Source organism: Meles meles, chromosome 17 (genome assembly GCF_922984935.1).
Source record: "Meles meles chromosome 17, mMelMel3.1 paternal haplotype, whole genome shotgun sequence".
Lineage (NCBI taxonomy): Eukaryota > Metazoa > Chordata > Mammalia > Carnivora > Mustelidae > Meles > Meles meles.
Window position 1 is genome coordinate 66,268,456 of NC_060082.1, and position 17,151 is coordinate 66,285,606.

The 17,151-nt window shown below is 45.4% G+C and overlaps 1 protein-coding gene across 1 annotated transcript in view; it reads right to left on the reverse strand.

Annotated features, from left to right (window-relative positions):
• Positions 1 to 401: 401 nt before the first annotated feature.
• MROH9 (maestro heat like repeat family member 9) overlaps positions 402 to 17,151 on the reverse strand; it is a 96,189-nt gene continuing 79,439 nt past the window's right edge. The window contains exon 20 of the mRNA XM_045982310.1: positions 402 to 484. Coding sequence (XP_045838266.1) covers positions 402 to 484 — 83 coding nt within the window. The remainder of the gene's footprint in view (positions 485 to 17,151) is intronic.

The following is a 17,151-nucleotide window of genomic DNA, read 5'->3' on the forward strand; positions in this document are numbered from 1 at the left end:
ATTTGTCCCTGATGATTTTATTTTTTAAATTTTGGTATTAAGTTTTCTATTGTAATCCTGCCGTAGCTAACATTCAGTGTTTTATTAGCTTCAGGCATACGATACAGTGTAGAGACCTACATAATTTTAATAGCGCTGGATAGGATACGGTTTCATGTTAAAGCTCCCGAAACAAAATAAATAAATGTAAAACTCTGTATTAAAACATGAACACGAATTTTGTTTTTATTTTCATGCTTGGCTACAGATTAGAAATAACCATCTCGATAACACCTTTTTCCTTTTCTCCTGCCATTTCGGCTACCTCCTCCCTCTGAGAGAAACAGAACACAGGAGTTTTGGAATCAAATAGATTCCAAATCAAATAGATTGGGGGTGAGAAAGGGACTAGAAGCAAACGTTTATGGGTCTGGAACGTGGCGTTGAGCAGTTTCTTGGATGATGGCGTCTATTTTTTCTGTGATATAGGGAGGAAAGTCATCTGCTGAGAACGAGTGGGCAAGTGGTGTAGGGAGAAACTTTGGGAAAGTGGTAGAGGCAGGAACTATCTGCTTGTCTTGCCTGGGGCCCCAGGGGGTGAGTCAGCTTTAAGGAGCGCGCATCTCTACTAGACCTAACTTGTTCATCTGCGGTAGCGCCTTTTGGGTACTTGTGTGATTCTTCTCCAGGAGCAACGTCCATCTAGGATTTAGGATCGAGAAGGGACATACAACTGAAACTGTGCCCCACAGGGTTAATGAGGTTAAAACGATCCCTAGCAAGACCCCCCTGACTCCTCCCTTCTTCACAGAAATATTAACCTTATCTTTTAGCACAAACAGGGGACGCTCCCTGGCTAGACCAGTCTGGGCTTGACCACAGACTCACACCTGCGCAGACAGATTATGGCGTGTGCGCAGATTAAAGTGATCCCACCATAATGTTAAAATCTCTGCCTGGGGCACCTGGGTGGCTCAGTGGGTTAAGCCTCTGCCTTCGGCTCAGGTCATGATCTCGGGGTCCTGGGATCGAGCCCCGCGTCGGGCTCTCTGCTCAGCAGGGAGCCTTCTTCCTCCTCTCTCTCTGCCTGCCTCTCTGCCTACTTGTGATCTCTCTCTGTCAAATAAATAAATAAAAATCTAAAAAAAAAAATCTCTGCCTAAAGAGACACACACTGCCTTGTTAATGACACGACATGCGATGCGCGCATGGATGCGCTTCCCAAGTACGCACACATGACCTCATACCCACCTTTACACGGGATGACAAAACTCCCCTTTCTGAGTATTTATCCTAACCTAAAATAAAAGAAACCCACTCACCCACAGTTGGGCAGTCACAGCTTTGGAAGTTATTACCCATGATTCCTTATTTGCATCTGATCACGTTTCCTTCGGCTGACAATCCCGCCTGGCGTCTGTGTCTGTGCTTCACCAAGGGGCAAATTCACGTTCGTTCAGTTATGTAACAGTGAATTGAGCCAACCTTTGTGTCTTCTTAGAAGGTCCACCAGAAGAAGGCTGGGGGTATCATGTCTTTTGTTAGGAAGGTTGCTGAAGTGGAAGACAAGAATCCTAGGCTGTGCAGAGAAGGAAATGAACGTGTGAGGGGAGGGACTCAAGGGTCTGAATGTCCCAGGAAAGTGGAGACCTGGTGTGGTAGGGATGAAGGTTATGGGATGGATCGTGTTCCCGCAAATTCCTTTGTTAAAATCCTACCCCCAGCACCTCAGAATGTGACTGTATTTGGAGACAATTTCTTTAAGGAAGTAATAAAGCTTAAATGAGGTCATGGGATGGGCTCTGGTCCTGTATGACTGGCGTCCTTCTAAGGAGAGGAGCTATGGCACAGACACATAGAAGAAGGACCATGTGAAGATAGAAAAAGCAGCTGTGAAAGTTAACTTTAGATCTCAGCTTGCCTGGGATAGGTGAGGCCCAGACAGCTGGTAAAACATGACTTCTCGGTGTGTCTGTAAGAGTTTCTGGTTAGTATTGAGTCAGTAAAGTGAGTAAAGATTCCCCTCACCAAGGAGGCCATCCACCATCCAATCCATCGAGGGCCTGAATAGAACGAAAACATGAAGGAAGGGTAAATCTGCTCTCTTTTTCAGCTGGAATGTCCAACTCTTGCCCTCAAACATTGGAGCTTCTGGTTCTCAGTCCTGGTTCTCCAGCTTGCAGACAGCAAATTGTGGGACTTCTTGGCCTCCATAATTATAAGAGCCAATTCCTATAACAAATCTCCTGTATATACCCTATATAGGTTCTGCTCTGGAGAACCCTGACTAAGCCAGCAGAGAGTGGCCTCAGAAGAAATCAAACCTGCCTCATCTTCACCTGGGACTTCCCAGCCTCCACAACTGTAAGGAAATAATTTCTGCTGTTGAAGACACCCAGTCTGGGGTCCTTTGTGACGGCAACCCTAAGAAAGTCTAGAGAAGTTTCAGGGTTCTAGAAATCTAAGAGGTGGGGGTCCCGAAGCAGGATTGCTTGAATTTGAGGTACAGGTGGTGGAGTAATTCCTGGTGATGAGAGGCCCCGGGTGCAGCTGTGGGACTGAAGCGGGGAGGGGTGAAGGTCCTGAGATAAAGGAAAGCAAAGCACATGATATGAAGGGACTGACTGAAGACCAGTTTCACGATGTAGTAAGAAACTGAAATTTACCACGTTGAAGGCAGTTGAGGGATCCGTTTACAATATGCTTCCTAAATGTCCTTTATAAAAAATGATCATGAAATAATGTGAAAGTGGTTTTTTTATTTCAAACCGTAAAATAAAATCTCTGAAGCCTGGTTTGCATGAATATAGGCCTGTTAAAATATAAATGTTCTCTGAAGCATGATCTGATGTGTCTGCCCTACAAAATGCTATTATCCCATGACTTTTCCTCCCCTATAAACTCAGTTTCATATGGCAGTGAAATTCTGTGGGTGGAGAGTTCACAGGCAAAGAATCTGGCATGCAACTTGGTGTGTTTGTGGAACTGGTAAGTGACTCGGCAAAGGGAGAGCTGTCCAATTCCTCCTCCCAGTGGGGTACTTGCCAGATTGTTGGGACCTCCTAAGGTAAACAGCTTTAGCAATAACAGGATATTACCAATCCGTGTAGAAGCCGCCTCCCATCTGGAACTTTCCTAGTTCCCCATGTCACTGTCTTTCTGAAAGCAAATAGGCTCAAGTCGTTCACCCAAGCAACTCCAAGAAGAGCAGCTCTGTTAGCCATGATCTCCAGAGACAGGGAAAGAGCCCTGTTGCGATGCATCTAGCACCAAGAGGGCCTTTTCTGGTTGCACCATTAGACATGGGCAGAGTAGGGGAGGCTGCATGGAAGAGCTCGCTCTCACCCACGTTTCTCCCCCTCACCTACTTTATGGTTCCCCGCCAGAACTTCCCATCACCTACCTTCCTTCCTTCCTTCTTTCCTTCCTTTCTTGCTCCCTCTCTTTTTCCTTCCCTCCCTCTCTCCCTCTTTCCTTTCCTTCCTTCCTCCCTTCCTTCCTTTCTTCCTCTCTTTTCTTTTTTTTTCTCTTCTCTTCTTCTTGTCTATTCCCTTACCTTCTGCCAGACATAAGCTTCGTGAAGGCAAAGATCCTTTTGAATTTATTTGCTGCTGCATCCCCAGCACTTAGAACAGAGCCCGACACCCAGCAAGACACTCAGTAGCAACGTGAGCTGAAAATCCTGGAAAAATGTGTCCTTTTTGCCCTCACTGTGCCAAAGAGTCCAGTTTTTACTCATTCACCAGGAAGTTGATTTGGGTTTTTTAATTTCATTAGGGCCCAAGGAAGAGTTAAACCATGTGAGGCTTTTTGAGGTTTTAAGCTGTGCTTGCCCTGAGGCCACGAATCTGCTGGAAACTGTTCTCATTTACGTGGCAATATGTGTCCTGCGGTTCTCTGTGCACACGTCAAAGCACAGGGAGAAATTACAAGTTTCTATGGCAGTGGGCAGGTCACTTCACCCTAAGTCTTGCTTTCCTCCTGGGCACACTAATGTAACAATACCTACATCCCAGCCGTGTGCTGCCCATCCTGAGGTGTACATGCCATTGCCTGGTACCCCGCCAGGGGGCACTATTGCCACCTAAACGCCACTAAGCCACAGCCAGGAGAACATTTCCGTGATCAGAAGCCGTGGCAGAATACGCAGGATGACCTCTCTGTGGCCTCTGTGTCTCCCTCCCCTAATCTGGTGATTCTCGGAAGAGTTTTCCTTCATTTCCCCCCACCCCCTGTAGAGCATGGCTGGGTTTGAAGAATTCTTCTCCCTTGCCTGGAAGCGGGTGTCCGGGTTCCAGAAAGACTCTAGAATGTCTTACGGAACAGGCGGAGAAGGAGGGTTATTTTCGCAGGGACGTGGTACCATTTTGGCAGCTGCTTGTTCTTCCTCAGTTCACTTACGTTCCTCTTCCTCCACCAGACGGGGGGGACCGTCGCATCCAGGCTGTGCTCCAGTTTCTAGAGCAGTGCCTCGTGCTAGCAGAGAGGTACTCGGTTGGATGGAAATAAAATGAGTGAGGAAACGAAGATAAGCAGCCGTTTCCAACTGTACATAGTTCGCTAGTTCTAAGTTCATGGCCCGTATGTGCCTTTAATGCTTGTAAGAGTAGAGATTATGGTGTCATCTTAACGGGCTCACATACAACTTTTTCATTTAGAAGAGACACGGGGCTTTGTTTTCTCCCCTAATCGTAGGAACCAGTGGCCCGTGGTCGGTGACGGCCCGCTGCCACGCCCGGGAAGAACACAACAAGCTCATCAACAGTCACAGCAGCAAACAAACGGCGTTTCCTATGTGCACTGTCCTGATGTGTTTTGTTCTGACACTAGTTAGCTCGTTCAAAACACCTGAAACAGCACCATAAGGGACGTACTGTGATCACGTCCATGGCACAGAAGAAGAAATCAAAGCACTAAAAACAATCACCCACGGTCATACAATGGTTAGTGCAGCTGGGACCTGAGCCCGGGCCGGCGGGCTCCAGAGTCGTGGTGCTTAATTACTGCTCTACAAAGCCTCTTTGAATCAGTGAATTCACAGTAAATGTGACCAATGATAATAACTATGTAGGGGGACAATGTTTTTGATATTACTAACGATTTTGTTGTTCTTAGAATCTCCTGAACTTTATGATCCTTTCCCTCCAAATCTTAGCAATTTGGTGTCCTCAGGGAGAAAAGAACGCAGAATACACGAGAATTGCCCTGTAAGCTCTGGGCAGAAACAAAAGATCTGAAAGAATCCCACTGCAGGCGGACCTGTCTCCTTACTGGGGGAGAAAGAACTGGGAGGTGTGGTTCCGGCCACGCTTCCCGTAAATTCTCTCGATGGGAGAGAGGGACAGATGCCCTCCAGGGAGCCACAGGTCTGGGGAAGAAAGGATCGAAGCCTCTGGCCCATCCTCACAGATGCAGGGAAGCACCAAGAGAGCTTCCCTGGTCCAGCAGGAAGTGGGGACGGTGGAATACAGAAGGCAAAGTGCCCCAGGTGCCCCAGCTAATGTCCCACAGTTGGTGTCCAGAAGAAAGAACAGGTTTTCTCCTGCATCGGGGAGGCCCTGAGTGGCTGAGACAGCTGAGTGTCATGAGGTTTTGAGATGGGATGACCTAATAGTTGGCCCACAGAACCCCTGACAGACGTGAGGTCGGGTCAGCCGAGGTCATTGTGGGGATGCTGAGCAAAGGCGGGCTACACCCACTTTCTTGTCCCCAGAGCACCTGCTGTCTTGGCGCTGCCTGAGCCCTTTGACATCCTGTCTACAGGATGGACGGGGGGCAACCCCCTGAACGGACTGAGGAGGTTTCTGTCACTGGGTGGAAAGGGGGCTTGTGACAAAGATTAAGTTATTGTAGAAAAGTACAGTTAATATAGAGTAACTAAATGTGTTGCATAGTAGAATTTGTGCTTGTGAATAATCTTCTGTGCAGTAGGTAACATTTAGTGCTTAATGTATGCCAAGAACGATGCCCAGTACTTCCCGTCAGCTCCTCAGGCTTTATCTCCTTGGAGTTGAAATAAAATGACAGAAATTTGGGATGAATCTTTATCATCTTGTCCCTCTTCTCCTTTATATCCAGTTCCTTAATGACCCACTAGGGCTCAGGCTCCTTTTTGTCTCTTTGCTTCTCATGGTGGTTACACGTGGTGGCTGTTTTCTTCGCAATAGAGTGACCACATTCCGGCAGGCAGAAAGGACGTCCTCTGCCTCCAACCATGAGTATACAGCAGTGAGAAGGAACAGGGAAGCGTAGTAAGAAACTACCACTCAGAGAAAGGACGGATGGGAGATGTTGTGGTCACCGGCCCGTCGCTGTCATCAGATTCTGCTTGGTGGACATGGGGAGGACTCTGCGCCTGAGCACAGGGGTGAGCTCGTTGGTTAGACAGTCTGGAAACTCCCGATTTGACTCTGTTTTCTGGGAGAATCTCTCTTGTCCATTGTCCTCTGTGGACCTGGATCTTCCCTCTGCAAGGCGAGGATTATGATGGATGCATCATAATTTAGGAGATTGCCCAGCTTTCGAAGTCTGCTTATTTTGGTGGGAGTTTGAGTGCCCTGAGATTACTCCAGCACTTGAAAGCTGTTATGGGCCAGACTCGGGGCTCCTTTGACCAATTTCTTCTATTCAAATTTGCGGGTCTGCTTTCTGTTTGCTTCCAGTCATTTCCACACATAAGAAACAACAGTCAAAGATCTTGGGAAGACGTGCTTTTTACATGTGAAAATTCTGATCTCTTCCCTACAGCCTTCGGAGCTATCTTTTTCGATGGCTCCTGCTGTGAGGAAATTTGAGAAATTGCAAATTCCATCTGCAACAGAAGCTTTCTGCTTTTACGTGATGGTAGCCCTGATTTTACTCTGCTTGTAGGGCCTTCTGTTTGGAGTACACCCGCAGTGAGCTTTCCTAGCTCAGCAAGGCTACAAACTGTGGGGCTGTGGCCGACGGCATTCTCCCCAAGCGGGTGCAATGTTACCCCAATCCTCTGTGCCCTTCCTACAACCTTACCGTGACGCCTCTCCTCATGAATGATGGGTTCCAAGCTCCTTCCCCAAACGTCTGGGTTGCTATGGCTACAGCAGAAGCGGCACTTTGTGACTTCCAAGGATAGGTCAGAAAAAAGGGATTCAGCTTCCTTCTGTGCTCACAGGGCCTCACTCCTGGAGCTGTGAAAAAGCCCGGGTCGCACAGAGAAGCCGGGGGTCGCTGTTCTGGACAACAGACCCAGCTGAGGTTCTAGTAAGGGCTTCCATCAGCCTCCACTTACAAGAATGGTTGGGACTATTCAATCAAGTGAAGTAACAATAAAAATGGTCACTTTCACATAATGCTGGAAGTAAACAGAGATGTGGCGTGTTGGATGATAAACACTAGTCTAGAAGATGATTAAATAAAATTGTTTTAATTACGGGTTGATGAATTAAAGACCTCGATCATTGTGATCAGTTGGAACCAGTGAACAACGAACCTTCCAGGACTATCATTTACTCTGAAAAACACTGAAGTATTTTCTTTGCCCATATAGCAAGAGTTTTATTAAGGTAAGTAATTTTTCAAATGTTTGAGAACTCTCACTTGGCAGACTTTTTGAAAGACAGTTGCTGACTTATTAAAGGGAATCTAACATTCAAAATGGTAAATGGGTATTTGGCAACACCTAAGATTTTAAGGAAACACCAACTGTGTATACTAAGGGTATAACACGAAGATAAGGAAGTATGAAAATTGTGCATAAAAAAGTTTGTTTTGAAGACCTTATGTCTCAAGTGATTTATTATTTGATTTATAAGAAGCTATTACAAGTGAACATTTTCCAGTACATCTGAGTTCCCCATGAGATGCTATGTTAGCGAACATAATTAGGATACACTTTGAGAATCTGCAAACTTGGAAATCCAATGGTTTCACATTAGAAATGCATTATTTTGCTCACATGATGTGTGTTGGACACCTTGTTTGGGAAGTTTTCCTCCAAATAATGACTCAAGGATCCAAGGACCTTTCATGTCATGTCGCCATCATTTTTAACAAGTGACCTTTGATGCAGAAAAGGAAGAGCACGCGCATCCAGTGCCTAACCACGTAGGCACAGAAATGACACTCATCACTGTCACTCGTATTGACTGGCACTTGCCAACTTAACTCTGAAGGAGCCTGGGAAATCTCTTCCTATGTGCCAGAGAGCGTAAAGGAACTGCTAAGGATCGAGTCACTCTGATACAAATTCCATTATTAAAGCGATTATACAATACAATTGAAGCTCCTCGAAATAAGTCAGTCAGAAAAAGACAATTATCATATGATCTCTCTGATATGAGGAATTTGAGAGGTGGGGGGGTTGGGAGGTAGGGAGGGGAAAAATGAAAGAGAATCGGGAGGGAGACAAACCATAAGAGACTCTTAATCTCGGGAAACAAACTGAGGGTCGCCGGGGGACTGGGGGATAGGAATAGGGCAGCTGGATGACGGACACTGGGGAGGTCTGGGCTATGGCGAGTGCTGTGACGTGTGTAAACCTGATGATTCACAGACCTGCACCCCTGCGGCAAATGATACGTCGTATGTTAATAAAAAATAAATAATAAAATGACCGAAAATTCAAGCTCCTATACAATTGTCCATTTTTAGCACAATACAAAAAACCAAACTGGACCAGAACACGGCTCTAGTCTTGTCAGTCCAATGCGAGAACACCGTGCCGTGGTATATTGGATCAGACTGCGGGAATCCAGGCCTGACTCAGGGGCAGCCGTGTTGCCCGGAGGTCACAGCGTAGCAGCCCAGAGCAGTGATGGGATGGAACTACTGTTTTCCTCAGGGGAGGGGTTTCTCCTGCTGGGAGGAAGACTTGGGTGAGGTTATTTATTCTCCTCCAGAAAGGGCCCCTAACACTCACTTATTGGGAGACACAATTGCCGAAGAGTACTTCATTATGACAATAAAGTACAGCAGGGGCGCTTTACCGGGGGCGGTTTTATGGCAGGGATAAAGATTTGAAAGTGTAATTTCAGGTTGTGGGAATTGGGTGTGCGGAGCGGGGCCTCGTTAATTAGAGCAAAGACTCAGTCACTGCAGTGAAGGGGTTTGTAAATGCGAAAAGAAAAATAGTTGTTATTTCTGTGGATGTGAAAGTCTGCGATGGGTGGGTTCTGCTCTGAGCAGCCGTCAGATCCCCAGGCTGGCGGGGGCCCTGCTGTGCTCACAGGCGGCGGGCGAGGCTGAAGCGGAGTCGCCAGCCGGAAGGGAGACAGCGGAGGACTAGGGTATGGGACTTCCTCTGACCAAGTGATGACAAGGCTGTGCACTTTGCTCTGTGCGTCTTCCACTGGTGAGAATGTCGCCCCCCTCTAGTCTTCAAGGTCTCCGGTTGAGACGCCCTGTGCCCGCGCAGGGCCTTTCTCCACCCCACAGGGCCGTCCTTGGCCTTGAAATCACTTCCCAAGACTTTCCTCACATACTTCAGCACCACACAGGCCCATATTCAGATTATACTTTGCTTAGTTGCTGTGATAGGCAGAGTTTGAGCAGGGAAACCATTTCCTGCAGTGTGTCCACAACCATGGAAAGTAGATTTTCTTTTGGGCTTTGCTACCTTCACTCGCATTCTGGTTTCATTTACCAAATACAGTCACCGGTTGATCTGCAGGCCTCATAAGGACACACTGAGACCCTGAGGGCAGCTGTTCGCTGCCGAGGCTCAGTGCCCCTGAGGTCACATAGCAGGAGGGAGATTTGAGAGGCTCTTCCTGGGCTGGGACATCACAGGCGAGATGGGAATCATGGACACTGTAGCAGAGGCTAAAAGTGTCACTCTGGTGCAGATCATGGTTGAGAGAGGGTAGTGGGCTTGGTCAGGATGTGGGGTCAGTGTTCTGCTGCTCAGGGAGAGTGAGCCTGTTTTCTGGCACTCTTTGAAAAAAAAACAACTGAGATAATATTCGCGCAACTGAAGTTATTTAAAAGCGTACAGTTCAGTGGTGTTTCGTGCTTTCATACTTTTGTGCAACCACCACCTCTGGTTCTAGAACGTTTTCATAACTCCAAGAGGAAATGCTACATCCATTAAGCAGTTACTCCCCATTTCTTCCTGTTCCCTGTCCCTGGACACCACGAGTCTGCATTTTGTTTCTGTATATTTATCTGTCCGGGTATTTCATATAAACGGAATCATGTAATATGTAGTCTTTTGTGTCTGGCTTCTTTCACTTAGCGTAATGTTGTTACAAGATTCCTTTTCCTTTAGTGCCCACGGTCTTCAGTCACACCGCTTGGAGGAATAAAGAGGTGTAGACCAGGTGGGGAGTGGTGGGCAGCAAAGCCAAGCTTACTGAGTGACAGTACAAAGCTCCCAAAGACGGAGAGGACCCAAGAGGGTTGCCACCGGAATTTTCTAGGTCTAGAAACTTTTATGGGCTTATTGGTGGGCTGTTTTAATCTGATTAACCCTCCATGAGGGTTTCCTTAACCTCCATTAAGGGTGGTTTCCATTAAGGGGGAAGGGGCTTGTCCCTGCCTCCCTTTCTTCCTGACTATCTTCCATTAACATTTTTTTAAAAAGATTTTATTTATTTAATTATTTATTTATTTGACAGAGATCACAAGTAGGCAGAGAGGCAGGCAGAGAGAGAGGAAGGAAAGCAGGCTCCCTGCAGAACAGAGAGCCCGATGCGGGGCTTGATCCCAGGACCCTGAGATCATGACCTGAGCCAGAGGCAGAGACTTTAACCCACTGAGCCACCCAGGCGCCCCTTCCATTAATAATTTTAAGATTCAACCATGTCATAACATGTATTGTATACTCCACTCCTTTTTATGGCTGGATAATATTCCATTGTATGGATAAACCATATTTTGTTTATTCATTTATCTGTTGATGGGCATTTGGTTTGTTTTTCCCTTTATCTTTCACTTTCAACAGACACACTGTTATGCAATTCGGTTACTGTTGACTTCTTAACCCGCATACCAGATACTTTTGCATTTAAGGGTCTCCTGGACAGTATGTCACAGCGCAAGAGGAGGAGGCCAGAGAACCTCCAGCCACGTTCCGGGAGGAGCCAGCTCTGGGTCCTGCAGAGCTGTGTGTCAGTCCTCCGCTGCCTGGCACTGTCTCTCTGACCTTAGTCAAATCTTAGACGCTGTCTTCACGTGCAAGCTTGGGCTAATAAAGTTTGCCTTAAATGGTTATCATGAGGACTGTAGGAGTTAGAATTTATATGAAGGCACTTGTCCACGGATTAGCACACTTTGTACTTGTCAGTTCCCCTTCCGATGCGTAAAGGCGTTTCAGGGAAGACTGGCTGCGCGGACGGGAGATGCGTTGGGGTTGCCTGCTGTGCCTTCTTGACCCCAAATGGCAACTGCAGGCCGTAGGTCCCAGCCCAGGGGCATCCGGCCAAAGGCAGTGGCTGCTGTCAAGTGAGCTAAAGCTTCCTTTGCGTTTCAGGGTGGCTTTGGCTACTCACAAATTCCTCTTCCTCTGGAAGGACCCTCTCCCCAGGCCCGATAGCCGTCTCATTGCTTGAGTCTACATTCAGTCTTTCGTGGAAACAGGCACAGAAATGAATAATGAATTCATAATTAATTCGAATGAATTAAAAAATGAAAAAAAAAAAGATTCCTTTTCTCAAGGGATCTTATCTAGTGGACAGAACATTTGAATGCGGCAGTGAAAATCTGCTGTCATATTGTGCCTTTCCTGGGAGCACACGAGGACACCGCCGCTGGTCTCAGGAGGCCAAGGCAGGGCGCCAGGAAGAGGTGATGAAACGGCTGACTCCCAGATGAAGGGGAAGTAGTGAAGTAGAAACATCATGCGGGTGAAGCAGGCTGAAATCACTCGACTTAGATTCTGGGCTTCACCTCTGACATCTGTAAAGCTGGGTAATGTTAGAGTTGTAATGATAACAACACTGTTAGAAATTCCTGGGGGCGGCACTTGGGGGCTCTTGATGCTATTATAAGGGGAAAGGGGAAGAGGAGGGTTGTAAGGGCAGGACCAATAATAAAAACAGTAGCATCCAGGAATGATTGACTATTAGTCATTGTGACGATTAATCTATTAGCTATCCTACCATAGTAAGTATAGACTAGACAGTTTACTTAAGCAGTAACTTAAGTAGTAAGTTAAGTAGCAAGTTAAATAGTAACTTAAGTAACTAAAGTAGTCTACTAAGTAGACCTAGACTGTCTCGTCTACTGAAGTGGTCTAAGCTTACTATCTTAGGGCAAGTTAAATTAATGTCTTCAAATGCTGAGGGTTGGGTCCATTTGTTATCCCATTTTACAGAGGAGGAAACTGAGACACAAAGTTGTCAGCGATCCTGCCTGCACCCACATGGCTAGCAAGTGGCGGAGTCCAGGCCACCTCTTTCTAGAGTCCTTGCTCCTGATCACTGCGTTGGGACAACTGCAAGTAGTTCCTTAGGACGGCAGGTGCGGAATAAGAGGAGGCTGGGACAGATGAGGTTGGAGAGGTAAGCATGCCCAGGAGAGGGAAGGTTGGCCAAGCTCAGGAGTTAGAATTTTATGCTGAGTACAACCAGGACTTACTGAAGACTTAAGTTTTCCTGAAGTTTTCCCTGGGGGGATCCTATAGGCAGAGCGAGACTTCTAGTGATGAGCTCCAGATCAGTGGGATGTCAGCTGAGGGCTCAGAGTCCAGGGAAGGAGCTCTGCTGTGGAAGGTCACCCAGCTGTTGTCTTAGTCCCCACAGCTTGCATATCCAAGGGTTGGGGGAAGGTGCCTGGAGAGAACATCTCACCCAGCTCAGAGGCTTCCAGGAATAACCTACAAACTCAGGAATCCAAATCAGGGCCTTTACTGACGGCATGATTTGTTTAGACACAATATTTTATGGGGTGTTCCTATACGATCATACCATTAAAGCCTCATAGTAATCCTGAGCTTGCTTGGAGAATATTAACCCCTTTCACAGAAAGACAACCTGAAATGAATTATTTAAAAGTAAGCACAGAAGACAGGACTCAACCTCATGTCTCCTCAATTCAACAGTTTCTTCCACTGTTATCCCAAGAGGGAGACATTGCGGTAGTGGTTCACATTGATTGTTGAAGGGCTTTGGGACCACTGTGACACTTCCTTGCTGGGACCACAGTGACACATTCTGCACCAAATGCGCCTTCCTGTTTACCCACGTGACTACTATAAGGTGTTGCTGCCTCAAGACCATGCACACGATTCACTGCTCATTAACTTGGCATCAGTGTCTATTTAGAAATTGCAAAGAAAGCAAAATACACCAGAAAGTAAACCAACTAATGTAAGTATAGTAAATTTTCTATTTTTACTCTGTCAGATGTTTAGAATCTTGACCATGCTGGTCTAAACAATAACTCTATTTAGAATTCAGGTACTTTTCCTTTTTACAGGGAAATAGACTCTTCCCCTGCTGGTCACCCTACTGTGGAAGGAAGGACTGGAAATATCTTATTAGAATCATGTATCTGGAAATGTTTAGTTTATATCCTTATTGCCCAGTATAGTGCCTTGCGTGCACTAGACACTGAATAAATGTTTGTTTATAAATGATTGGTTCCTGTCTGATTGGTTCCTACTGTGTAATAAATACTAAACTTTATGAAGTTTTTCTCCACACGTCAGACACAGTGCTGGATACTGAGAGACAGAAATGTCTAAACCCAATCTCCAGGACAAAATGATGCATTTGATTTACAGTACTGTCTTCCCTCTAGATCCACCTGGGTTCTTAAAAAACACGAATGCCCAGGCTTTTGGCACAAAGATTCTGATGTCAATGGTCTAGATCTGCTTATTGTTATTTAAAACAAAACAAAGCAAAAAGTAAAACCAAACAGTCCAAGTAATTCCAGCGTATAACTAGAGTTTATCTCAGTGGGAAAAATGGACCCATAAAAGGCATGTACAATGGCATAGTGATTAAGTCTAGACTCAGGTCTAGAGTCCTTGAGGTCAAATGTACTACCTGCCTCTCCTTAAGCTGGTGATGATGTACCCAACCTCTCTGAGGCTCAGATTCCCTATGGGTACAATGGAAGCAGTAGTAATAGCCAACTATTAAGATATTTGGGAGAATAAATTTGGATGGTGCAAACCAAGCGCTTTGTACAGTGTCTGGCATATAGTAGCTGCTTAGTTTTATCAATTATTATTACTCTGTTTGAGGACAGTAAGCAGAGTGTGCTACGGGAACACTTTGAGAGTTGGAGAAGCTGCTCAGGAGGAGGATATTTTCTTCCCTGGCCAGGTGCCACCATCATTTTTTGTACAAAATAGAGGTCAGTTGTCATTTCTGGAATAGTGACCTCACTGGGAACTACTTGCGTAGTAGTTCCCTCCGGCTGCACAGATATCAAAGCTAATAGAGTGTATGGCGGTGCCCCATCTGCATGATGGGGCAAAAATTCTCTTTCCCAGAATTATTGTGAAGATGAAATAAAATAATTGTAAGAAAGTGCCCATCACATAGTAGGTGTGGAACAAAGAGGGAAGAGGAGATGGGAGGGAGAGGGTGGAGAGAGAACCAGGTGGTGATGAAGGAGGTTATACTGTAGGCTGAGTGAGGGCGGGTAGCCCAACAGACTTTGAAGAAAATGTCTAATAGAGAAGTATCAGAGAGTATCAGCTCTTTTGCGGTAATCTCAAACCTCAAACTTTGTATAAGGTCTATCACACTCATTGCTAAATCTGCTTGTTTGTTTTTTGGAGTGGGGAGAGTTATAGTTTGGTTTGGTTTGCTTTGTTTTATAGAAATCCAGGTGTGTGGGGTGCCTGGGTGGCTCAGTGGGTTAAAGCCTCTGCCTTAGGCTCAGGTCATGGTCTCAGGGTCCTGGGATCGAGCCCTGCATCGGGCTCTCTGCTCAGCGAGGAGCCTGCTTCCTCCTCTCTCTCTGCCTGCCTCTCTGCCTACTTGTGATCTCTGTCTGTCAAATAAATAAATACGATCTTAAAAAAAAAACCAGTTCATTAAAAAAAAAAAAAGAAATCCAGGTGTGTTCGTTTCCTTTTTCTACTCTGTCAAATTTAGCACAAATTTAGTGGCATAAAACAACATCAACTTATGTTACAGTTTTGGAGTTCAGATGTCAAAAATGAGTTTCACTGGCCAAGATCAAGGTGTTGGTCAGATCGTGCTCCCTCTTGAGGCTCCAGAAGGGAATCTATTTCCTTGCCTTTTTCTGGCTTCTAGAGTTGCATTCCTTGTCTCCTGTTCCCTACCTCCAACTTCAAAGCAAGTGTCTTGCATCTCCAAAAATCTCTTTTCTCTCTGATCTAACTTCCCTTGCAAAGACCTTATAATTATTTTTGGTGTCCTGGATAATCCAGGATAATCTCCCCATCTCAAGATCCTTTAAATAACCACATATATAAAATTCCTTTTGCCATGTAAGGTAACAAACTCGCAGATTCTGGGAATCAGGAATTGGATCTCTTTGGTAAGGTTACTAGTTAGCCTATCACACTAGGCATCTTGCAAGTTTAGAAGGTGGGCAAGGAAAATTTTTTTTAACATTATTTTAATCTGATTTTACAAACATTCCTCACTTTTTCAGATGCAACAGCACAAACTATTAGAGTTGTAGAGTGACTCAACTTTGAGATGTTAGTAGGCTTATGATTAAAATAATACATATTATGTTATATTTATAATATATATAATATATATATTTTATATCAACATATAATGTATTTGTTTCAGGAATATAGGTCTGAGAATCATCAGGCTTACACAATTCACAGCACTCACTGTAGCACATTCCCTCCCCAAAGTCCATCACCCAGACACCCCATCCCTATCCCCCACCTCCCAGCAACCCTCACTTTGTTTCCTGAGATTAAGAGTCTCTTATGGTTTGTCTCCCTTCCTATCCCATCTTGTTTCATTTTTTCCTTCCCTACTGCCCACAAACCCCCACCCTTCCTCTTAAATTCCTCATATCAGAGAGATTATATGATAATTATCTTTCTGTGATTAACTTATTTCACTTAGCATAACACCCTCCAGTTCCATGCATGTCATTGCAAATGGCAGAATTTCATTTTTGATGGCTGCATAATATTCTACCATCTATCTATCTATCTATCTATCTATCTATATATATATCATATCATCTTTATCCATTCATCGGTGGATGGACATCTAGGTTCTTTCCATAGTTTGGCTATTGTGGACATTGCTGCTATGAACATTTGGGTGCATATGCCCCTTCGGATCACTACGTTTGTATCTTGAGGGTAAATACCCAGTAGTGCAATTGCTGGGTCGTAGGGTAGCTCTATTTTCAACTTTTTGAGGAACCTCCATGCTGTTTTCCAGAGTGGCTGCACCAGCTTGCATTCCCACCTAAAGTGTAGGAGGGTTCCCCTTTCTCTGCATCCTTGCCAACACCTGTCATTTCCTGACTTCTTAAGTTTAGCCATTCTGACTGGTGTGAGGTGGTATCTCACTGTTGTATTTATTTTTATTTCCCTGATGCTGAGGGATGCTGAGCGCTTTTTCATGTGTCTGTTAGCTATCTGGATGTCTTCTTTGCAGAAATGTCTGTTCATGTCTTCTGGTGGGCAATGAAATTTGCCCTGATTTTGAAAAGTGAGGTCTGGAACATCTGGGTACTGTGAAGCAATATGGACTAAAGAGTAGATTAAAATGATCCATTCTTTCATTATTGTTAATAGTAAGTAACACTAATTAACATCTGAAAACTCTTGCTGAAACATGAGTGAAACATGGCCTGTTAGCATCTCGTTCATCTGGCCTGTGTTCACTGAGCATCCATTCTGAGCCAGAGTACTTAACCGAGTGGAAAACATATTTGCCTTCAAGAAACTTCAATTTTGTGGGGCAGAGAGAGAGAAAACAATAGTAATTTAACTATAGGCAGGGAAATGCAATGAAAGCTACACGGAACACTAAGGCAAAACATAGGAGCAACATGAACCTACTTGATCAAAGGGGTCTGGAAAATACATCTCAGAGGTATTGGTCAGGGTTCAAGTAGAGAGGCAGAATCAGGGATTTGACTGCAAGGAGTTGGAGGTTAAGTAGTCTCAGCAAGGCTGTTGTCTTCACATTGATGCTGGAGCTTGCCGTTTGCAAGGCATGCAGTTGGGAAGGGAAGGGGCACGTAGAGTGGCAGTGGGAGAGGACGGGGGAGAACCCACAATCTTGG